The sequence below is a fragment of the Pollachius pollachius genome (genome assembly GCF_949987615.1).
Source record: "Pollachius pollachius genome assembly, chromosome: 12".
NCBI classification, from domain to species: domain Eukaryota; kingdom Metazoa; phylum Chordata; class Actinopteri; order Gadiformes; family Gadidae; genus Pollachius; species Pollachius pollachius.
This window is the reverse complement of record NC_136945.1, coordinates 7891910-7914853: the sequence shown is the minus strand read 5'-3', so window position 1 is coordinate 7914853 and position 22944 is coordinate 7891910. Positions and strand designations below refer to the sequence as shown.

Here is a 22944-nt window from a genome sequence, read left to right as displayed (position 1 = left end):
CCTGCAGTGCCAGACGTGTCCCCCTGCTAAAGCCAGTGCATGTCCGGGCCCGTTTGAAGTTTGCTAGAGAGCATTTGGATGATCCAGAACAGGATTGGGAGAATGTCATATGGTCAGATGAAACCAAAATAGAACTTTTTGGTAAAAACTCAACTCGTCGTGTTTGGAGGAGAAAGAATGCTGAGTTGCATCCAAAGAACACCATACATACAGTGAAGCATGGGGGTGGAAACATCATGCTTTGGGCCTGTTTTTCTGCCAAGGGACCAGGACGTCTGATCCGTGTGACGGAAAGAATGAATGGGGCCATGTATCGTGAGATTTTGAGTGAAAACCTCCTTCCATCAGCAAGGGCACTGAAGATGAAACGTGGCTGGGTCTTTCAGCATGACAATGACCCCAAACACACCGCCCGGGCAACGAAGAAGTGGCTTCGTAAGAAGCATTTCAAGGTCCTGGAGTGGCCTAGCCAGTCTCCAGATCTCAACCCCATAGAAAATCTTTGGAGGGAGTTGAAAGTCTGTGTTGCCCAGCGAAGGCCCAAAAACATCACTGCTCTAGAGGAGATCTGCATGGAGGAATTGGCCGAAATACCAGCAGCATTGTGTGAAAACCTTGTAAAGACAATGTGATTTTCTGGATTTTTTTTTTTCATTTTGTCTCTCATAGCTGAGGTATACCTATGATGAAAATTACAGGCCTCTCTCATCTTTTTAAGTGGGAGAATTTGCACAATTGGTGGCTGACTAAATACTTTTTTGCCCCACTGTATATATATATAAATATGATAGTTCTACTATATTGGACAGAATACAAGTTGACCATTAGGAACAAACAAGTGCAGGTGAGTGTAAGGTCCTATAGATGCTCTACTGCAGCCTGGAATGGGGAATTCTCAGATTTCCTTCCATTGATCACCATGTATATCACCCTCTGACTTTCCAAACCACTCAGGCTATGCCATTATCTCGGTTCACCAGCTCCCCAGAGGCAGAATCTAAAAGCTCCTGCATATTCAGAAAGACGGTGCAGTGAAACCAGACAATGTTACACCTTTTTTTCTGTCTTCATTAGTGTGTTCACTGTGAAATCACACTTCAGCTCGCAAACAGCAATTGTTTGCGGACCAATAGATTCTTACTGCTAGTGTTTATTTATCAAATGTTTCCATTCTTTCCCATCTTAATACCATCCTCTAGACTTTCTTGAAAAGGGTGTTGAAGTCACATTAGGTATTCCTCAGGGGCTATTGTTTGGTTTATTGCCCCTTTCCCACTGTGTTAACAAACCTGCATCAAGTTCATATTCTTGATCCTTGTTATCAAGGCAGTTAACAAAGAGCATCTTAACTTGTTGATTGGCTACTGGTCAAGGAAACAACCCCCCCCCCCCCCCCCCCCCCCCATCCTGAAATATTATACTACAATCATGTTTTTGAAACCTTAATCTGTGGTGCATTGATTCGATATTCCTTCTGTCATGTCTCATTATGGATTTTCCGCCTCTCTTAACTCTTAAGATTGCATGGAATGACCTCTAACCCTTCGATGTGAATTTGAGGTCAGTCACTTTGGACAAATGCAATGTGAATGAAACTATTAGTGTCTCCTTTAAACACATCTCATGTACTGCCTTGCTAGTTTTAGTTGAATTTTGTTTGTGTTTTATCCTTACCTTCTTCTTCTAGTATTATGTATCATGTTTATTAATTAGCAATGTGTATATATTTATATCCTACGCAAGGGTGAAATATATATAAACAGCAAACAAATGGCAGTTGTTGAAGGAAAAACTTTGCCAACAACATTGCCATCTAGTGGCGAAGTTCTCATTTGGAGTCGAAAGCCATTCATTACTACATAGCTTAGGCCCACCATTTATACAATGAAATACACATTTCATTTACATTTTCAGGTGTGATTTAATTGAAATTGAATAGCAGCATTCAGAAGAAGAAAAAAAGCCAATGACGCAGACTAAGTAGGCCCCATCAATATACAAGAGAGTCGGCTATTTAACTAAATTCCTAAAACTTCATTACCCATAAGGCCACAGCACGAGGCGCACCAAATGACGCACATTTCAATCGACCTCCACTGCGAAGTACACAGAAGATGACCTACTTGCACTCAGTTTGTGTTTAACTCGTAATCTTGCATTTTAAAGTATGACATTCTTATTCGTACAAGATGTTTAACGTTATATAAGCGTTTACGTCGACCACGTTGTCAAGTTAGCCACTTACGCCCATTGTCAGCATGACAGTTCCAGCTTTGCAAAACACCAGTGTGATTTACAGAAGGATCTTGTCACAATTTCCACAAGATATCAGTTTAGCTTTTGCCTATGGCTCGGGTGTTTTTAAACAACAGGGGACCTCTCAAGGCCAAATGGGGGTAAGAAACCTACATACATAGTATAACTCAGTTTAACCCTTAACCTTGCGTCTCTAGAACAGACATCACGTTAGGCCACTTGCATTCTGTCTTACAAAATGCAAATGCATTCAGTTCAATAGCTAGTTTTACTGATGCTCTGTTGTGTTATATTTGTATATAACGGATCATAGGGATGGGATCATCTCGAACTTACTTACTTTGGTCCAGGGTTGCTGAATGACTTGTAATAAACAGGTTAATAACCTAAAGTTTCTCGCTAACAATTGCATTAATTATATTGCATCAATATTATCACATTCTTCTCTTCATCTACAGAAGAACATGGTGGACTTTGTATTCGCAGTAGACGATCCTGTGACATGGCACACCATGAACCTCTTGCAGAACCGCAAACACTACTCCGTCCTCAAGTTGCTGGGCCCAAGAAAGATCAGCTCCATTCAAAGTGACCACGGGGCAGGAGTGTATTATAACACACTGGTGCCCGTAGATGGAAGGGTAACGCCACTATTCTTTCAGTCGTAAGCTAAAGCGTGGCACAGTCTACCATGCAAAAATAGCCAATCCTTTATACCTTTACTACAATAACTTTAAGACCTAACATTCTTTTCTATAGCTGTATTCAATTAATATAACTGACCATGCCATTTAAGTTAACACACAATATTCCTGCAAACACCTTGATATTGCTTAAAGTCAATGCTAATATATACATTTTTTAATCTTATTTTCTTCTCTCCTTCCATCCTTAGGTTATCAAATATGGCGTGATCAGTACAGAGTCTCTAATAGAGGATCTAATGCACTGGAAGACCCTGTACATTGCTGGACGCTTGCATAAACCAGTCAGTAAAGTGTTATAAGACTATTAATCAATAATTTTCCACTGTGCTTGATAAATTTAATGAAATACCATAACAATTAGCCACAATGGGAAAAAGTGAATTCTTTGTCAAAATTATGAAGATATAAGAAAGTAAGTCTTCTATAAGACTAATCAATAGTCTTATAGAATCAAGTTTTGAGTGATCAAACTAGCACCCAAGCTGCATCTACTTCTTAACAAACCAAAGGGGCGTTATAGCTAGGGGAGGCATGAATCCACCTGTATGGCTGCTGGAGATGAGGGCTACATGTGATATGCATGCAGGTGAAGATGCTGACTCAGAGCGACAATGGCAAGCTGCGTGCTGCTCTGGTGGGCAACCTGAAGAGTGCGGTGACGGCCTCCTTCCTCATGCTGCCCGAGAGTTTCTCAGAAGAAGACCTCTTCCTGCAGATAGCCGGCCTCTCCTATGCTGGTAGGTAGTAAGCAGACAATAAGACACAAATGTGCAATCATCTGACAATCAGGATTTAATGAGAGCATTCCTAATAAAATGCAATGCTTTTAGTACAAACATGCAAGCACATGGTATTTTTTTTATGGTCAAAGTGATACCACTTTAAAGATATCGTTTAATATAGGTGGTCCTTCGTGCCGTACAGCCATCCTTTTAAGTGGTGCCAAAGCAATTTCCTCCTGCATTCCTAGGGGATTTCAGAATGGTGATAGGAGAGGATAAGTCAAAGGTGGCAAATATTGTCCAAGACAACATGCAGCACTTTCGGATCCTGTACACCAACATCCTGCAGGACTGCCCTCAAGTGGTCTATAAGCCTCAACAGGGGAAATTAGAGGTAAGGCCACCTATGAACAAATACATTTTTCCATAGCAAGGTTAATGTGTTTTCAGAGACGTCCACCCTGGTCTGCTTGGGAAATTATTTGAAGGGACTTCACGTCCACACGTCCTGCTGTTTAAGTCTTTGCTCATATTACTCAAACATTGCGGATTTCCTGTCAAATATATATATATTTAACATGTACGTGCCAATGCATTCAGGAGGCATTTCCTTTTCACACATTTTTGACAACCACATCTTGGGTTGTCGGGAAGCACCGTATATTACAGATGAGTCCACGACATGGGTTCATCAGACAGAAGGCACCTAACAAGGAGCCCCAAAGACACTCACACTCCTCTGCTCCGGGTTCGATGCAAAGCAATAGGATGATGGGTGCTGCTTCCCCCCAGATCTTGGCAGGGCCGTAGGCTGGAGTAGCACCCGCAGGACACGCCGATTTATGGCTATAGTGGTCGTGAAAGCACCTTCATTGAGGGCCAATGGTTTATATTGTCTTGTTCGCGGCTGATGTGTTGAGACTGTGACCTCTTTAAACCTAAGCCCTGGGACTCTTTCACCACGGTCATCACTTTTCTTTGAGCTCATTTGAAATGTCTAAGGTGAGACAAGTCCATCTGCTTGTTGCTAACTCTACCCAAAGAAGACCTTCGGATCTAATTTATGCATAAAATAGATTATGAGGTGCAGTTTTGAGATAATTTTGGGGTTATCTGCCCACATGTTTACAGCCGACAGTTTCATGTGTATATTCTATTCAGCAAGTAGCATGTTGCCGTATGGGAGAAGCTCTTTTCTTTGCACTGGTGCTGAACTCTCAGCAGGGTGTGACAGTGGCTTTCTATCAGGCCTTCCGCCACCAGTTCCTGCTTTGAATGTAAGCTGACACACGTATTGTGGGTTTGTGTGCTCTCATCTGCCAACAATCCATTCGTGTATGGACATGCATGCTGTAGAAGTGGCGGGTACTCTTTCCAGTTTCCAGGGCTCGTCTTTCTGCCCGTCTTCGTATTCCACTCCTTCAGCCACTCCCCGTGATTCATAGAGTTGCCTAAGAGAACCCGACCGCAGGCGATCTTGAGGCAGAGTTGATGAGAGTGTAGAAAATACTTCTTATTTATTTATTTTTTTTGGTTGGTAACTTTACCCCAATTACTTTGTTTTGAATAGAGGTTTAGAAGTATTTCAAATATAGATATATCTACTAAAATCTCAAAGTGTATAGGAAATGGTCATAACTATAAATATATATTTCTATGTGTGGAGCATGTGTGTGGATGATGGCTAGTTTAAGCAGTCTTACCTGGCCTGAGTCGGACTGATTGGGCTCTGGGTCTATGCGTTTGCAAACCTGTTTAACGTCAATGTGCACAGGTTAGACCAGCCATCTCCACACACGTTGGACAATGAATGTAAACATGGAGCACCAGTGTCATGCGTCGTTGTCTGCAAACTTTACAATGAACCGTCTTCCTACACCGTCACCCTGCATCCTTTTCGGGAGCGGCCCAGTGAAAGTCACTTATGTGGAGTGTGGCAGCCACCTCGTGCCGTGTAGCATGCACATTGCTACACTATGCTTCTCACTGTTCTCATTTCAACGTTAGGAAGAGTTCTCTATAAAGATGAACTTTGATAACGTCAGATTCCCTAAATTGAATTCAATAAGAGTAAATCTTGAGTCCACATCTTTCCATGCCACAGTGTGTATTTGCTCGCATCTCATCGTCTCACTGGTTGTACCTGCAGGTGGACAAGAGCCCTGAGGGCCAGTTTGTCCAGCTGATGACGCTGCCGCGGACGCTCCAGCAGAGGATCACCCGCTTAGTGGACCCGCCCGGGAAGAACCGTGACGTGGAGGAGATCCTGCTGCAGGTGGCCCAGGACCCAGACTGTGGAGCCGTGGTCCAACAAGGTGAGAAGAGAAGGGGAGGGCGTGGGAGTTGAGCCATGGGTGGAAGGGTAGGAAGGAAGATGGATATACAAATGGGTAGGGGGCGTGAAGGGGAGGGATAGAGTGAAAGAGCCCTGGTTGACATTGTGCTAAGTTTGAGCCAGGATATCAACCTATTTGTTTTATTTTCAAAATAAAAATGTTGCTAACCAAAAAATACATTAACTCTGCAAATGAACATTGCTAATTTACAACCAAGTCCCTCAAGCTTTCTGCTAATTCCACTGGCTGCTGGTGGTGAGATTGGTCAAATGTAAAGCTGGCGTTCCCTCTTTTGCAGCCATCTCCTCTATTGTGAAATCCTCCAGCATTACGCAGAGTGCCAAAGGCATTGCCACAGCTGGTAGGAAAACATACTGTCTTCCTTCTGTTGATTTTTTAAATATGGCTTTAGTATATGATTGCAAAGTATGTGTGATTTAAGTGGATATAATTGCTAGTCATTGATTTGAACATTTATACCTTAAATGGCATCATTAATAGAAATCATGGCTCACAAACCTAGAAATATTGAAGTGGAAATAATGGACAATCTTGCATGCAGTGGGATAGTTCTAGCGAATTTCTCAAATTGAGTTTCATAGTATTATTAGTATTATTAGTTAGTATTATTAAACCAGAAAATGAGTATTAAAATGGTTTACAGTGTCTTTCTTATCAAACGAATAAAGTATTTACTGCATTGTCCCCACTAATTCCCAGGCATGTGGAAGTCGGTGTCGTACAGTGCCAAGAAGCTGATGAAGATGTGGAGGGGATGGAGGAGGAAGCCCTCCGTCCCACAAGTGTCCTGATCACCCCTCCCCCCGTCGGTGTGCTCTTAGGCAGGACACCACACCTGCTTTAGTCTTTGTACCTACACCGTTGACCTTCACCTGAACTCTAGTTTGTTGTTAAAGGCTCCTATTGGATTACAAAGGACGCAGTTTCAACAGACATCTCCTGCGAAAGGACTCACTGCAGAAGGAAGACATATTCACAAATCTGGAAGATGTGTGAATATTTATTTATGTTTTTATTTCGCAATTATGAATGATGTTGCCGTAGTAAAATGTGGACAACTGCAAAATGAAATTAAAATGATGAATAATATAAACAATTATTGAATATTATGTAATTAAAATTCAAGCTACAATTTACACTTGAGTTAGTGTATTTTGCTTTTGGATATTCTCCTACCTCTACAGCACAAGAACCTAAACATGATTACAATAGAGAGAAGAAAGATGGTCACAGCAGCCAACAGAGTCATCATTACATCTATAGAGTAGTAAGAATACCAGGGCATCCTGTAAGACTCAGTACGAAGGTGGGGTGCACCATTGTGGCGCATGACATACTCTATCCAGAAGATGGCATGCTCCAGGGGGGGAATCGGCTGGTCTCTGTGCAGACGGGACAGTCTCTGCATGTTGTTTCTGTAACTGTCTTGGTGGAGCACTTCCCCAAGTCCCTGCTCAAAGGTGCGACCGTTGACTTCCGCCAGTTTGAGGATTTTTCCAGCTCCCCTCTCCTGCAGACGGAGCAGGTTGTCATACTGGTCGAAGAACAGCGGTATGCCCAGCACTGGTACCCCGTAGTATATGGCCTCCTGGACTCCATTGGTGCCTCCGTGAGCCACAAACACCTTGGTCTGAGGGTGGCCCAGGAGGTCCTTCTGGGGCATCCAGTCCACTATCAGTGTGTTGTTGCCCAGAGTAGAGGGACGCTTTCCAATGTTCCGCCAAATCACCTGTTTGAAAAGAAAATGAAGAATGACTAAGACCATAGTACTACACTCTCATGCTGTTGATTATGTTGGTTATAATGTAAAAAAGAAAAATAAATGATCGATAATGTCTCTAAGCAAACTGAATACAGCGAGCTAGATTTCGTATTGGGTTGAAACGGAAATGTTACAGGATTATATAGATGGATGGGTGGTGGTATGCCATTTGTCGGGAGAGCATTACACAACGACATTTACCATTCAATACAATAAATCAATGAACTTCATCACCTTTTGAGGCATCTTTGCAAAGACGCTGGCAATCTCCTCAGCAATATCATCTGGTAAGGCGTTCACTAAAGTACCCAGGGTCATGATGATCACTCCGTGCTCCCCGGCGCTCTGAACAAACTCCTCCAAGTCAGATGGAAGGGGCTGGGCTGGCTTACACTGGAAGCCCCCTATATAAACTACGTTTGGCATCGTGGGTCGGGGGAAGTCAAAGACAAAATCGGACCTGAACAACCAAATGTCTGCTTCCTGGATGAGGGAGATGATGTCACAGCCCCCCTCAATGTACTTGTCACAGATGGCATCATAACTAGGCCCCACCATGAACCTCTGCTGGAAGACAATGAGGCTGTGAAACAACATGTTCTGGGTCCGCTCTGTGAAGCTCATTTTGTCTGTGAGACCAGAGCCTGGGACAGGGATGTAGGACAGTGGGGACGGAGCTATGGCGAACTGGCCGTCTCCGCTGGTGATCCAACGGACGTTAAGCACCAGAGGTAGTTTGAGATACTTGGCTAGGACAACCCCCGTTGCAAAGGCAGGATCGGTGAGGACCAAGTCATACCGGGCATCAGATAGGCGTTGAACAAGGTTTTCATCGTCAAGGATTCGACCAAGCTTATCACAGTTCATTGAATGAGCCTTAGAAATCATTGACATGAACTGCGAGGTGAGTTTGAGGAATGTAAACGCAGATGATCTTTCTCTCTGTGCCTGATGGAGAAAATGCAATGAAGTGAACAATGGAGAAATATATACATGTCAGCAATTAAATGTAATGATACTCATAAGTTAATGTAATTACATATACATATCTTGCTTATGAAGATGATTTAAACATGATAATGCCATACGCATGAGTCTGCATAATAATTTCATATTCGAATTTGTATAAACTTACCTTCATGAAATTGTCCAGATATGTTAGAAAAAAGTTTTCGACGGGGGTTTCTACAGGGATGGTTATCGAGGAGTATAACGGGGACTCCTCTCTTATATACCAACTTTCTGATGCTCGTATCACGTCGATGCTGTGTCCTCTGGCGTGGAGTTCCTCGATCACGATCTTCATATTGATCCAGTGACTACCATCCACCGGATATACCAGGACTTTACCTCCATCAGAAGGTGCGATGAACAGCAGGGGAATCAGAGCAACCGTGAAAAAGATGTGCATTCCAAGGGAAGGGATGGTAGGTGTAGGCCTACCTATTGGAAAAGACAGAATTGCAAGCTTTCTTTTCTTTGAGATAGGCTTCAATGTTTAAGTAATTATCTAACATTTAGCATGGCCTAGAGCTATGTCAAAAATATAATGTAACAAACACCTCAAACAAATCTATATCACTGAAACCTGGAACGACCCGGCCGGGAGAAGAGTAGTTCATCCTAACATCATCGTAACGTCTGATAAATCAAACAAATAAACAATTGATGAAGAGCGACGTACCCATCAAACGTCTCGCGCTTAACACTTCGGTGAACTAAAAGGATTGTTTCACCTCGACCAATCCTTCCACCGGAGTTCAGGTTGAAACTCCAAACTTTGCACACCCGTGAGGCAGATGTTGTGCAACACATGTAAAAGAAGTACTACGGCTTTCGTTTTTGTTCTTAACTATTTTGTACGATACTGTCCCCACTGGCGGTTTTAGCAAATTGGGGGCCTAAGGTGAAGATATGTATGGGGCCCTCCTCGTCCGATCTTTAAAAGAGAACAGAGAAAAAAAAATACTGACTGAATGGTGGATAGGCAGGTAAAGCTAATCTACGCGGAAGTCAAGGTTGGAGATGAGAAAAAATACCTTCCCCTTTTAACTCTTCATACACTTCTTTACTCCAAAATGAAGATGGAAAGCAGAGAACACACAAAGTGTAACACTACACAAACTAATAGTCACAATGGAACCCAAAAGAGAATAAGGTTTCAGATAACATCTGTCTTTGCCAAAATGCCAGGAAAATTAGCACTGTTTAGTCTTTTTTTTAAGATCAAATCAATATCGATATAACCAGCAAGACAAGTAGTTAGGGTAAACCCCCACAAACAGGATATACAGAATATTGTAAGTGAATTGACATTACAGTAGAGATTGAACATTTCAAACATTCTACAGACAAAACTATGTATGAGAGAGAGAGAGAGAGAGGGAGAGAGAGAGAGAGAGAGAGAGAGAGAGAGAGAGCCTATGAGAGAGAAAAGATAGATTGTTCTCCACATCACATGGTTCTGACACAGAGTCCTTCTTATTGCCGTCTTCTCACAGGTCTTCAGCTAGCTGCTGCTGCTGTAGCGGCAGCAATACAAAGTGTGTCATCTTTGGCAGCGTTGCCAAATACTTACCAGCGTCTTTTAGCTTTGTTTTTTTATTTGAGCCGCTTGGGTAACTTTATTTCCTAACCCTTTTCCTAACCCTTCATTTTATTTTTGCATGTAGACTCGTCTTGCTTCGTCTCTGTTTGTGTATTAAAATAAAAAATAAAAAATTATGATCTTTATTTTCTTTTTTTTTTGAGGTTGGTTGGGGGCCCCCTTAATATGGGGGCCCCAAGCGGCCGCGGCCTATGCCTCTCTGGTAAGACCGCCACTGCCTGTCCCTGCCCGGGCTGCCTTAGGGACAGCTCAACATATACACAAAGAAGCTTGAAATCACTGCCAAGACGAACACATTGAATAACTTTGTTATGCTCTGCATTTTGCACCTTAACATTTATGATGTGTATTTTATGAGTGTGCATTTTGCTTATTCAATGCTGTAGCCTATGGTACACAAACATTTACACTGCAGTTCATTAGGCAGATAATTTCCGGCAAAAATATTTCTTCTTGATCTTTTTAGAGCGAGATCATCTGCTAATTGACACTTTTAAAAAGAATCTACGGCAACTAATTATTGAACTAATAAAGTTTCATGGTTCAGGAAAGGTAAAAAAAATAGTCATATAGCAGTATGCCTACGCCTACTAAATCCTCGCCTAATTTAATCTTGATGGTATTTAGTTTTGAATATGTAGTAAAGACGTTACTGTAGCAACTAGGGCGTATAGCATGTTAAGATATTACGCCGCCCGCCTGCCATGCATTGCTAAGAAATCCCCATCTAACAGTGGTAATACTAAGCACCGATGGATCCAATGCAACAAAGATTTATCCTAATTTATGCTGATATCATTCCTCCTTTCTCGACCAATGAACGCTCCTTACTTTCATCACCTGCCAGGAACAAAATTCCATAATTCCAAGCATTTTTACCCCCCTTGCTCGCTTACAACCTTTGACCTTCACCTTAACTCCAGTTTGTTGTCATGGACTCCTATGCGATTACAAAAGAAGCTGTTGCAACAGACATATCCTGCGAAAGGACTATCTGCCGAAGAAAGACATACTCACAAATGTGGAAAATGTGTTTTTATTTATGTTTTTATTTCGCAATTATGAATGATGTTGCCGTAGTAAAATGTGGACAACTGCAAAATAAAATTTAAATTATATATAATATAAACAATTATTGAATATTATGTAATTACAATTCAAGCTACAATTTACGCTTGAGTTAGTGTATTTTGCTTTTGGATATTCTCCTACCTCTACAGCACAAGAACCTAAACATGATTACAATAGAGAGAAGAAAGATGGTCACAGCAGCCAACAGAGTCATCATTACATCTATAGAGTAGTAAGAATACCAGGGCATCCTGTAAGACTCAGTACGAAGGTGGGGTGCACCATTGTGGCGCATGACATACTCTATCCAGAAGATGGCATGCTCCAGGGGGGGAATCGGCTGGTCTCTGTGCAGACGGGACAGTCTCTGCATGTTGTTTCTGTAACTGTCTTGGTGGAGCACTTCCCCAAGTCCCTGCTCAAAGGTGCGACCGTTGACTTCCGCCAGTTCGAGGATTTTTCCAGCTCCCCTCTCCTGCAGACGGAGCAGGTTGTCATACTGGTCGAAGAACAGCGGTATGCCCAGCACTGGTACCCCGTAGTATATGGCCTCCTGGACTCCATTGGTTCCTCCGTGAGCCACAAACACCTTGGTCTGAGGGTGGCCCAGGAGGTCCTTCTGGGGCATCCAGTCCACTATCAGTGTGTTGCTGCCCAGAGTAGAGGGACGCTTTCCAATGTTCCGCCAAATCACCTGTTTGAAAAGAAAATGAAGAATGACTACGACCATAGTACTACACTCTCATGCTGTTGATTATGTTGGTTATAATGTAAAAAAGAAAAATAAATGATCGATAATGTCTCTAAGCAAACTGAATACAGCGAGCTAGATTTCGTATTGGGTTGAAACTGAAATGTTACAGGATTATATAGCTGGATGGGTGGTGGTATGCCATTTGTCGGGAGAGCACTACACAACGACATTTACCATTCAATACAATAAATCAATGAACTTCATCACCTTTTGAGGCATCTTTGCAAAGACGCTGGCAATCTCCTCTGCAATATCATCTGGTAAGGCGTTCACTAAAGTACCCAGGGTCATGATGATCACTCCGTGCTCCCCGGCGCTCTGAACAAACTCCTCCAAGTCAGATGGAAGGGGCTGGGCTGGCTTACACTGGAAGCCCCCTATATAAACTACGTTTGGCATCGTGGGTCGGGGGAAGTCAAAGACAAAATCGGACCTGAACAACCAAATGTCTGCTTCCTGGATGAGGGAGATGATGTCACAGCCCCCCTCAATGTACTTGTCACAGATGGCATCATAACTAGGCCCCACCATGAACCTCTCCTGGAAGACAATGAGGCTGTGAAACAACATGTTCTGGGTCCGCTCTGTGAAGCTCATTTTGTCTGTGAGACCAGAGCCTGGGACAGGGATGTAGGACAGTGGGGACGGAGCTATGGCGAACTGGCCGTCTCCGCTGGTGATCCAACGGACGTTAAGCACCAGAGGTAGTTTGAGATACTTGGCTAGGACAACCCCCGTTGCAATGGCAGGATCGGTGAGGACCAGGTCATACCGGGCATCAGATAGGCGTTGAACAAGGCTTCCATCGTCAAGGATTTGACCAAGCATATCACAGTTCATTGAATGAGCCTTAGAAATCATTGACATGAACTGCGAGGTGAGTTTGAGGAATGTAAATGCAGATGCTCTTTCTCTCTGTGCCTGATGGAGAAAATGCAATGAAGTTACCATTGGAGACATGCATACATGTCAGCAATTACATGTCATGATACTCATAAGATAATGAAATGACATAAACATCTTGCTTATGAAGATGATTTAAACATGATAATGCCATACGCATGAGTCTGCATAATCATTTCATATTCAAATTTGTATTAACCTACCTTCATGAATTTCTCCAGATATATTAGAAAAAAGTTTTCCATGGGGGTGTCTACAGGGATGGTTATCGAGGAGTATAATGGGGACTCCTCTCTTATATACCAACTGTCTGATGCTCGTATCACGTCGATGCTGTGTCCTCTTGCGTGGAGTTCCTCGATCACGATCTTCATATTGATCCAGTGACTACCATCCACCGGATATACCAGGACTTTACCTCCATCAGAAGGTGCGATGAACAGCAGGGGAATCAGAGCAACCGTGAAAAAGATGTGCATCCTTAGGGAAGGCATGGTAGGCGTACCTTTTGGAAGAGACAGAATTGCAAGCCGTCTTTTGTTTAAGTTAAACGTGAATGTTTAAGTAATTGTCTGACATTTAGCTTGGCCTAGATCAATGTCACAAGTATGTAGCAAAATTCTGCAAAAATCGATATCACGGCCACCTGGACCGACCCGGCCGGGAGAACAGTAGCTCATCCTAACATCATCGTTACGTCTGATAATTCAAATAAATAAACAATTGATGAAGAGCGACGTACCCACCAAACTTCTCGCACTTAGCACTTCGGCGAACTAACAGGGTTTCACCTAGATCAGTCCTTCCACCGGAGTCCAGGTTCAAACTCCAAACTTTGCACACCGTGGGCCAGATGTTGTGCAATACTTGTGTAACATGAGAATTACGGCTTTACGTTTTTGTTTATGGCTATTTTGTACGGCCTGTTCCTGCCCGGGCTGCCTTAGGGACAGTTAAACACAAACACAAAGAAGATTGAAATCACTGCCAAGATGAAAACATTGAATAACTGTGCTATGCTCTGCATTTTGCAGCCTACCATTTATGCTTTGTATTTTATGAGTGGGCTTTTAGCAAATTCAATGTTGTAGCTTATGGTACACATACATTTACACTGCAGTTTATTAGGCAGATGCTTTTCAGCAAATGCATTTCTTCTTGTTTCGTTTTATAGCGCTTTCATCTGATAATTATATGAAAAATAATCTTCAAGGGAAACTAATAATTTAATGAATAAAGTATATATATATATATATATATGCATATAGCATTATGTGTTGATTATATTGGTTAAAGTGAAATTAAAGAGATTGACGGAATTTCAGGTAATGTTAGTTTCACTTCAGACATAAGTAGGCCTATTCGCCTACTAAAACCTCACCTAATTTAATCAAGATGGTATTTCGTTTTGAATATGTAGTCAAGATGTTAGGGTAGCAACCAGGGCGTATAACATGTACATAGATATTACGCCGCTCTGCCCGCCACACGTTGATAAGAACTCCGTATCTGACAGTGGCGACCTCCTAAGGATGTGATGCAATGAAGAATTATCATAATTTATGCTGATATCATTCCTCCTCTCTCGACCAATGAACGCTCCTTACTTTCACCACCTGCCAGGAACAGAATTCCATCATTCCAGGCATTTTTACCCCCCTTCCTCGCTTACAACCAAGTTTGTCCCGACAAACGAGACGAGCTGCCATTGTTTTTTTTGTAGTCGGTAGGCTCTGGAGACTCCTGCCTTTGTTATTTTGTATTTGTTGCGCGTTTGCGTGGACCTACTGCGGGATTCTTTGTGTTTTCCTCCTTTTTTTTTGTTGTGAGTAGTGATACAACCGAATGTTCCAAAGTGGCGCTTAAAGTGAGTATCTCTCCTCGTAGCGCAGCAACAGAAGGGCTCGTTACATTGTAACTACTGTTCTGTGTTGACGTGCAGGGGCACAAGAGTTTCGGCTGCTCGCGCCGCGGAGTTGTCTCGACTGGCCGTGTCGTCTCTCCTCAACTTAACGTAGTGAAAATGAGCTGGAATTGAACAATTAAACTAACGTTTTTTTTTATGATACGCCCTGTTATGTAAAGATGTTTGTGGGAATTGTATACGCGATCTGGTCCACGAGCTACTTCACGAGTAATATTGGTAAACAATACTACTACTAATACTACTACTCACGCTTTTCTGAAACATGTTTTTTTTTTTATCGAAGATGTCTATTATCATTCCATTAGTCTTTGGGCCATGTAGCCTACTGAACAACATTGGCCAAAGAAAATGTCAAAAGCATGTTTTAAACTTCTAGGGTTACGATATCGCAACGAAATTACATTGAGTCTTGCAAAAGTCATTATGCTGAGCGAAATGAGATTGCGGCATCTTGGGAATGTTTAAAGTGGAGCGAACAGGGAGACGGCGGTGAAGCGCGCTGGAGCGTTTTGGTGAAGAATTCCACTCATAGCATAGTGCTTTCCATGCAGCCTTTATAGTAAACCATTAGTTCCCTACAGGCGACATAGCTACACATTGATACCATCTGAATCATGTTTACTGTGTCATTAGAGTGTATATCATTTGAACTGCAAATACATAGTTAATGCTTTAAAACATGTCAACCACTACGTCAACAACCTAGTTGTGGGCCGAACGTGCTGCTTATTTTTCCGCATTATATTGTCGCCCACAGGTAGCCGAGTATGGAGACGCCATTGGATGTTCTGTCAAGAGCAGCATCACTAATTCATGCAGATGACGAGAAACGTAAGTTGAGCAGTAGGCCTATTACCACTTAATTTTACTTGTTTACTGTTCACCTTGCAATGTGTATAGGAGAAATAAGTGTAGAGAGAGCAGAGAGTGAATTGTGATTTGTTCCAGTAGGTATTGCCTTACAGGTCTCTCGCCCATGCATGCAGTCTGGGCTCAATAACATCACATTTGTGTAATAACACTCTTCATACAAATGAAGAACAAAATTATTTTTCGGCCCCTATTGTACATCCTCCTCAGTCAGTCCACAATAGGCATCTTTGTACTGAGCCGGCTTGGATTACAGTACATAGGCAAATAGGGATGACAACACTCAACTCCCATTGTCCTTTTAAACAACCTCCGCTGACTTAACTCTAGTGGTGGGGACTGACTAACTTTTGCTCAACATGTGGTCCGTCTTTATTTGACCCCCATTTCAATATTTCTAATCACGTCTGAAAGTTATGGCATTACTGCAAAGAAACATAAATTCTTTCCAAGATTACTATTAGAAAAAACTGCTGCAAATCCGTCTTAGCAGAGCTCTGCTTAGTCAGCAGACCCGGAGCAGTGTTGATTCTACGTCGACTTTTTTTCAAATGCAATTTTCACAAACTCTGAATTGTATTGTGCTTCCCAATGACTCCATTGCTCACTGAAAGTTCAGCCTGCTCGATTATCTTGGATATTTGAAAAGCATTTAGTCAAGGCTGCTGGAGGCCTCTTGTGTAAATCATTGTGTAAAGGTAAACAAATCTAGTGCAACCAAGTAGAGGAGCGGGTCTGGTGGAAATATCCTATGGAAAAGGTGATTTTCTTATCAAATGTATTTTTCTCTTGTATACATTTTCGAAAATATAGTCTATACAGAATATAGCATGTTCACACTAGCATGTTTCAAATTAAAGGATAGATTGAGGTAAAAGACAAATTGAAGCAATCTGTCCTTTGTTGACCTAATGAAATATTGGTGGTGACACTATGAAAGAGTTCCAACTGTCATTTTCCGCCATTTTTTCTCAATGGTCCAATAATGCACTGCTTTATGTGAACTGAATGTAAGCTGCCTTGCAATTCTTGAGTTAAAGGAGGAGGAGAGAAGCTTTCACCTCCTCCTCCCTCTCTCCCCTGTGGTGTCATTGTTTTTTTCTTCTGCGCTGATGTCACTTTGTGTTGTGGGTTGTGCATGGTTTCTTTGTCAAAAAACAATGCACTCGACCTGTTTCTATAATGGCGTGGGGGAACAAAAACAAGCAATGAGCCGACTAGCATACAAAGGCATGTTAAAGGGACCAACAGCTTAAGTAACTTTCCCGTTAGCTCAGGTCAGCGGTCGGGTTAAATAGCCAACATTGGCTTACATTACATACTTACTTTACTCTCATCTATGAAATAACACATGCAAGGAGCTGAGTCGGATTGGGTGTCTTCCTCATTTGCAGTTTAGGACAGACTTTCTAAATATCTATGCAGTGCTTCATGCCAAAGCACTTAACCAACAGGAGAGGCTGGGGCCTGCTGGGGCCCTGCCTGAATAAGGCCAAGTGGGGCCTGTTGGGGCCAGTGCTAGTTTCATCAGGAAGTACACTGACAACCCATCACTAGTTCATATGTTGCAATTGTATTCCATTTGCACTCTAGGGTCAAAATATTTTCACTAGTTATTTAGTATAAATTGTAATGTTTTATTTATTTAAAATACTTGGAGGATTCAGTAGGAGTTATAGAAGAGGATTTAGCCAAAATGGTTATTTTTTTAATCATATCATTTTTAAAGAACTGTTGTTTAGGAGCAACAATGAGTTAGCACCATAAAGGCCATTTTTTTCTACAGGAACCACAACAAAAGAGCAAACTGGTGCCAGGAAAAGAGAGGTGCAGCTCCAGCTTTTTCTGTTGCTGTATAGAACACAACAATACTTCCTTCTTGTTTGTGTCTGTCTCTCTCTCTCTCTCTCTCTCTCTCTCTCTCTCTCTCTCTCTCTCTCTCTCACACACTCTGACTCGCTCTCGCTCTCTCTCTCAACCCTCTTTTGTAGCTAAAGGTCCCATCGTTTTGTTCAAACATCTCAGGTCTTTTCCTAGCTCTTCCTAGTGTTTTGTCTAAGGAAGGTGGTAGGCCTTATAGCCCAAAAGTATGGCTGAACTGGAAGCCAGGTATTTAGCATAGCCTAGCTGGGCTATGCAACCTTTCTCTTTACGTTTGAGGTAATTTATGTTTGTCATACTGTGTGCCTTACTGCTCTCTTGGTAAGGTCTCCCTTAGTTTGGTCTCAATGGGCAATCCTGATTATATAAAAATATATATAAAGCTCAAAGATCAACGGGACGGTGCCTGTATTGAGAAGGAGAAGTAGGATCGTTTTCCCAGCTGTTGGTTGTGATCTGTCTGTCCATGCCTACGGCGTAACATTTCTTAGGTGGTGCATGGCCTGAGTGACAAGTGACAGATGGAGGGAAGGGAGCCATTAGAGTCAAAATATCTTTGGGAGCTTGTTCTCCCAGGTATCTTCTGTCTATCAGAGTAAGGTGTTGTATATTGGGTTCCTTCGGGTTCTACTAGTGTTAAAATCAGTACCTGTCTGTATCAATCAAGAATACGGAAAAACAAAGAATTGCCCAGGCTCTGTTGGTTACCTGTCGAATTGTCTGATTTAATTAATGCTTTTAATTGTAGTGATTGGGCTGCTGACTTGAGTGGGCTAACATTAGTTGTTAGCCTACTGTACGTGTACTATTGTGGGTGTCATGTTGTCATGAAATTAGAATTCAGGCTTTTTGTGATTAATAGTTGTACTGTAGTGTAATAAACCTAAACTGAAATTTATGAATATATATATATGAATAGGTAAAGCTTCCTCATTTAATTATTCCATGTTGGGAATTTTGAGTTAGCAGGAGGACTTTTCTTTTGAATCCATGTGAATTCAAGTGTAAGAAAGTGAGATTAGCGAAATTGGATCAATTAATGAATACATGTCTCTAGATACATGATTCATCTCACCCTGTCAGTGCCTCTTATGCAGGGTTCATTGGTCATTTTGACAATGGATGGCAGTTAGCATTATGTCATGCTCAGTAAATCAGGCTTGACTTATTGTCTTTTATACGGGCGGCACAGTCTACTTCAGAACAATCTCTGTCCTTATCTGTTATGGCTTTATTGCTCTAGTGTTCTCACTCTTCCAGGGTTAGAATGTCGTGAAATTGTTAGCACTGCAGAAGACACACTTTCAAACATACACAAATGTTTGCAACATTTCCTATGGTTAACTGGGGGAATGTTTGGGTTTATGTGAATCCAGGGCAGATGACCTGTGACTCAAACACGGCCCACGCTGCAAGGGCATATCTCTGATTCTCTTTCTCCAGCCACCCCTGTCTTTCTCTGACTGGCCTCTTGACCTCTACACCCTCTAGCAGACACACACACACACACACACACACACACACACACACACACACACACACACACACACACACACACACACACACACACACACACACACACACACACACACACACTTATTTTGCTTATCATGGTTCAGCAGGCAGTCATTAAGAGCTGAGATAAGGAGGTAAAATGTGGTCACAGAGGTCAGAGGTTAAGGTTTTGAGGTCACAGTGCTTGGTAAAAGGGCCTAGTTTTTTGCAGAATTAGAGCAGGGTATTTGCTAACGAAAAATATACAAAAGCCTGTTCAGCCTGTCTAGGTTCAAGGTTCAAATGCAATTTGGCATATGCTTAGTGCTGTTTGGTTTACCATAACAGTGGCAAATTCAGTAATTGGTGTGTGCAGTGCTTTCACACTTCATTCTCATAGACGGTGTGGTAGCTAATGCTGAAATAAAGATTGGTTCTTCAATTAAGGCCTTTACATCATCAATTACACCATCGCCATATGACTACAGCACTGCTTAAACTGTAGGCGCCAGAGTAAATGGATAGCTTTTTCAATACCAACTTATTCTGTTGGAAGGAGTCTTCTCTCCACTGCATGCTAGCAACATCCGCTTAGCATTCCTCTCTATTTTTCTATTGTCACGAAGATAAATATTTCTGCAATGTAAAGCAATATTCTTTCTAGCCTTGAAATGCACCTTCAATACATAAAGGCACGTTCATATCATTGTTTTCAGTGTTTTTTTAACAGGTTTCAGACTACATAACAATAATAGTTATAAACATATAAATAATAATAACACATTTACAAAGCACTTTTCTCACACTCAAGAAACGGTTCGAAAATTGACAAAAATGATTATAGATATAAGCACAATATACAAACATACATACAGAGGGGCAGTGGAATGGTATTGGTCGGGGAGTAGTGTTTAGCCTGAAGATTTGTTTTTAAACAGGCTTTAAAGATGGCAAGGCTGATGGAATTGCAAAGATATGGGAGATAATTTCATACAAATACATATACAAATGCTTATCCCTCCCATATAATGGCACCCTGCATCTACATTGCATCACAACAAGACAGTTGTGATTTTAAATTCGTTATACTTTTTATAAAACAATAGAAAATATATATTAAATGATGTAATTATTTTCATACAAAATGTATTTAACATGAACTACATTGTACATCATAATGTACGATGCAGCATTTTTTCCATCTTTGAAATCAGAAGGTCACATTTTTCCCATGCAGATAAATGGAGAGATGTTTTGTGATAAGGCACGGTTTCAGTATCTTACTCTAGGACCAATACCCCGAAACCGATGCATGGAAGTAAATATAGCTGTGGCACTTGGTCTGTTTTCATCGAGTTACTACGTGCAGAATGGTTTAGCGTGACTGGGTCTTTGGATCGAGTTTCAACCCAAGGTCCATTATGAGAATGAGAAGGAAGACGGAGCCCACCAGAGACGGTGGGATTTCAGCACATAACAGCAGACCTTTCGGACCCCCAAGCCTTTGGGAGGTTTCCAATATCTGACCATGTGGCGCTCATGTCGACACACACACTCACACACATGCACACACACACACACACACGCGCACACACACACACACACACACACACACACACACACACACACACACACACACACACAGACACACGCACACAAACACACACACACACACACACACACACATTGTACTACACTACACAATACAAAGAGACACACACACACATACACACACACACATACACTACACTAAACTACACTACACTACACAATACAAAGGTGGGAAAAGAACATACAGATGCCCAGCTTCTTCAGAATGACTTGCTTTGCTTTGTTTAGACTAGCAACCTGATATTTCCCATTGTACTGTGCGTGCATTGGGGATCCTTCACCACACTTCTCCATACACTCACCCTTGTTAACCCGCCAAGGGTGTCGGTTGCCGTGGTGTTACCCTGACTCAGTTGAAAATGATTGTTTATGTTACAGTATTCATGAAAGAAAAGCCCACTTTGTCTTCAGGATGTTGGGATACAGATTTGGGTAATTCCACAGAATGGCCCAGTTTCCCATAGGTGTCATAACAGGGTAAGCACAATAATGAATATAGAAACAAAAATATATACTGAAAATGTACTTCATTATAAACATGAATTATGTTGAATTTAACTTCAATAATGTCCATGCAGGTGCAAATTCCTTGTGTTTAAGGTTGTCATCAACAAAAGCACGAGCATGCAAGGAAGTGAGGTCATCATGACATCATTGAGGATAACCTGTTCCCACCTCATTTACTCCTGATATCATTGACACCTCATTCGCCTATCAAAATATATAGGGCAAGAAGAAAAGTTAGATCAGGAGAGGGAAAACATTTTGACTGAACCAAAAGTAGGGTAAATTGTTGTTTGAATATGCTCAGGTTCGTTCTTAGCCTGGTAGAATGCGTCTGTACACTGCAGCGTATAAAATAATAACACATGACTCACCGCCAATCCTTTGTGTTGTTATCGAGACACACCTTCTCCCTGGAGAAGCCTGGACCTGTTAAAAAATCAAAACACAAATCACTCTCTCTTGCTTCGTTCTCTCTCCCCTCTTTCACTCCGCCTCTCTCTCACCTTCTCTCACACCCTTAACTCCAAAACTATTGTAGACTGTGAAAACCCTATTAGCCCTGTTTTATTAAGAACAGTGGGCTGTACTTTCACTAACAACTTATCCCTAGGGAGGAAAGGGGGTGAAATATCAGAAGCCTGTTGCGTAACAATCAAAGACTGAGCCCTACTTCAAGGATAGAAGTTTCACCTCTATGTCGGAAACAAAATTGACTGGATGGTGTATCCAACATATTGTGAAGTAAATGCCATGTTAAAAAGAGCTCCTATTTGTAAGTAAAAATGTATGGATAGTAATCAAGAAATAATGTGCCGATAATCTCACCATTACCTCTTGATCTGTTCCTATTGTTTTCATCAGTCACTTCTAAAATCTAAGTGGATTTTAGATTGACAGCTTTAGGTTCGTCCCTGTGAAAGGGCAGTTGATTTCAGGCCAGCTGCAGTAAGCAGCAGTTGCCCGGTGAATAGGCACTCTGTTTGCACACAGGCTTGCAGTGTGTGAAACTAGAGACAATAGTGGCTCTCCAATGAGACAAGAAACATGTTCCTTGTGTTGTCGTGAGAGAGGTCTCCTGGGCTGGAGGGAGAGGGCGTTCAGTGGGTTTGTTTGTGCGGTGTGTGTAGGTATGTTGGTGTGTGTGTGCGTGTGTGTTCAGGTTAGGTAGGAGATTAGGGCATAAGTACTGGTGTGCGTGTCTGTGCAGGTGTGTAAAATGGGAAGGGTGAGTGGTTGGGACAATTGTGTGTGTGGATATGTGTGTGCTTTTCAAAGTGGTTTCATTAGTTTTTATTTGTGTGCATGTCTGTGATTGTTTTTGACCTGTACACTGTGTTTGTTTGCGGTTGAGCAATTTTTGAGAACATTTATTTCTCAATAAACTAAGTAGCGTACATGTGCTTAACGTAGGTTGCACATCTTAATTGCACATGGTGTAAGTCTATTACTACTATTTGTTATCAGGCACTACAATTAAACAGCTTCAAATATTTAATTCAAATTATATTACTTTC

The 22944-nt window shown here is 41.8% G+C and overlaps 4 protein-coding genes across 5 annotated transcripts in view; 2 read left to right on the top strand and 2 right to left on the bottom strand.

Moving 5' to 3' along the window:
- The first annotated feature begins 2102 nt into the window (after positions 1-2102).
- On the top strand, positions 2103-6876 carry tamm41 (TAM41 mitochondrial translocator assembly and maintenance homolog). Its single transcript, XM_079748150.1, has 8 exons — positions 2103-2396; positions 2715-2897; positions 3152-3244; positions 3550-3700; positions 3934-4079; positions 5835-6000; positions 6320-6382; positions 6742-6876. Exons 1-8 carry the CDS (start codon positions 2259-2261, stop codon positions 6831-6833), a joined length of 1032 nt encoding a protein of 343 aa, XP_079604276.1. The 5' UTR covers positions 2103-2258; the 3' UTR covers positions 6834-6876.
- A 308-nt stretch (positions 6877-7184) lies between these two features.
- LOC307084034 (UDP-glucuronosyltransferase 1A5-like) lies at positions 7185-9741 on the bottom strand. Of its 2 annotated transcripts, none has more exons than XM_079748148.1 (4): positions 9489-9741; positions 8940-9243; positions 8039-8752; positions 7185-7771 (listed from the first exon to the last, which is right to left on the bottom strand). In XM_079748148.1, the coding sequence occupies exons 1-4, from the start codon at positions 9617-9619 to the stop codon at positions 7187-7189; spliced, it is 1734 nt and encodes a 577-aa protein (XP_079604274.1). In that variant the 5' UTR covers positions 9620-9741; the 3' UTR covers positions 7185-7186. The 2 variants fall into 2 exon arrangements, with proteins under 2 accessions (XP_079604274.1, XP_079604275.1); XM_079748149.1 differs by having other exon boundaries at positions 8940-9247; positions 9489-9615.
- Positions 9742-11592: 1851 nt separating this feature from the next.
- On the bottom strand, positions 11593-13820 carry LOC307083676 (UDP-glucuronosyltransferase 1A5-like; the record flags this gene model as incomplete). The annotated part of the gene is made up of 4 exons (XM_079747628.1): positions 11593-12177; positions 12445-13158; positions 13344-13645; positions 13787-13820. The coding sequence occupies 4 exons, from the start codon at positions 13818-13820 to the stop codon at positions 11593-11595; spliced, it is 1635 nt and encodes a 544-aa protein (XP_079603754.1).
- Positions 13821-14833: 1013 nt separating this feature from the next.
- vgll4b (vestigial-like family member 4b) overlaps positions 14834-22944 on the top strand; it is a 28341-nt gene continuing 20230 nt past the window's right edge. Inside the window, exons 1-2 of the mRNA XM_079747627.1 lie at positions 14834-15007; positions 15825-15898. Coding sequence (XP_079603753.1) covers positions 15835-15898 — 64 coding nt within the window. The 5' untranslated portion in view covers positions 14834-15007; positions 15825-15834. The remainder of the gene's footprint in view (positions 15008-15824; positions 15899-22944) is intronic.

What these genes read in the sequence shown, in the direction of transcription:
- tamm41 (XM_079748150.1), top strand. Translation starts at nt 2,259, where the DNA reads ATGACAGTTCCAGCTTTGCAAAACACCAGTGTGATTTACAGAAGGATC. An exon ending in TGGTGCCCGTAGATGGAAGG is followed by an intron (nt 2,898 to 3,151) that starts GTAACGCCACTA and finishes TTCCATCCTTAG; the next exon opens with GTTATCAAATATGGCGTGAT. An exon ending in CTGGACGCTTGCATAAACCA is followed by an intron (nt 3,245 to 3,549) that starts GTCAGTAAAGTG and finishes ATATGCATGCAG; the next exon opens with GTGAAGATGCTGACTCAGAG.
- LOC307084034 (XM_079748148.1), bottom strand. Translation starts at nt 9,619, where the DNA reads ATGTGTTGCACAACATCTGCCTCACGGGTGTGCAAAGTTTGGAGTTTC. An exon ending in ATCTGGACAATTTCATGAAG is followed by an intron (nt 8,753 to 8,939) that starts GTAAGTTTATAC and finishes TTTCTCCATCAG; the next exon opens with GCACAGAGAGAAAGATCATC. An exon ending in TTGCAAAGATGCCTCAAAAG is followed by an intron (nt 7,772 to 8,038) that starts GTGATGAAGTTC and finishes CTTTTCAAACAG; the next exon opens with GTGATTTGGCGGAACATTGG.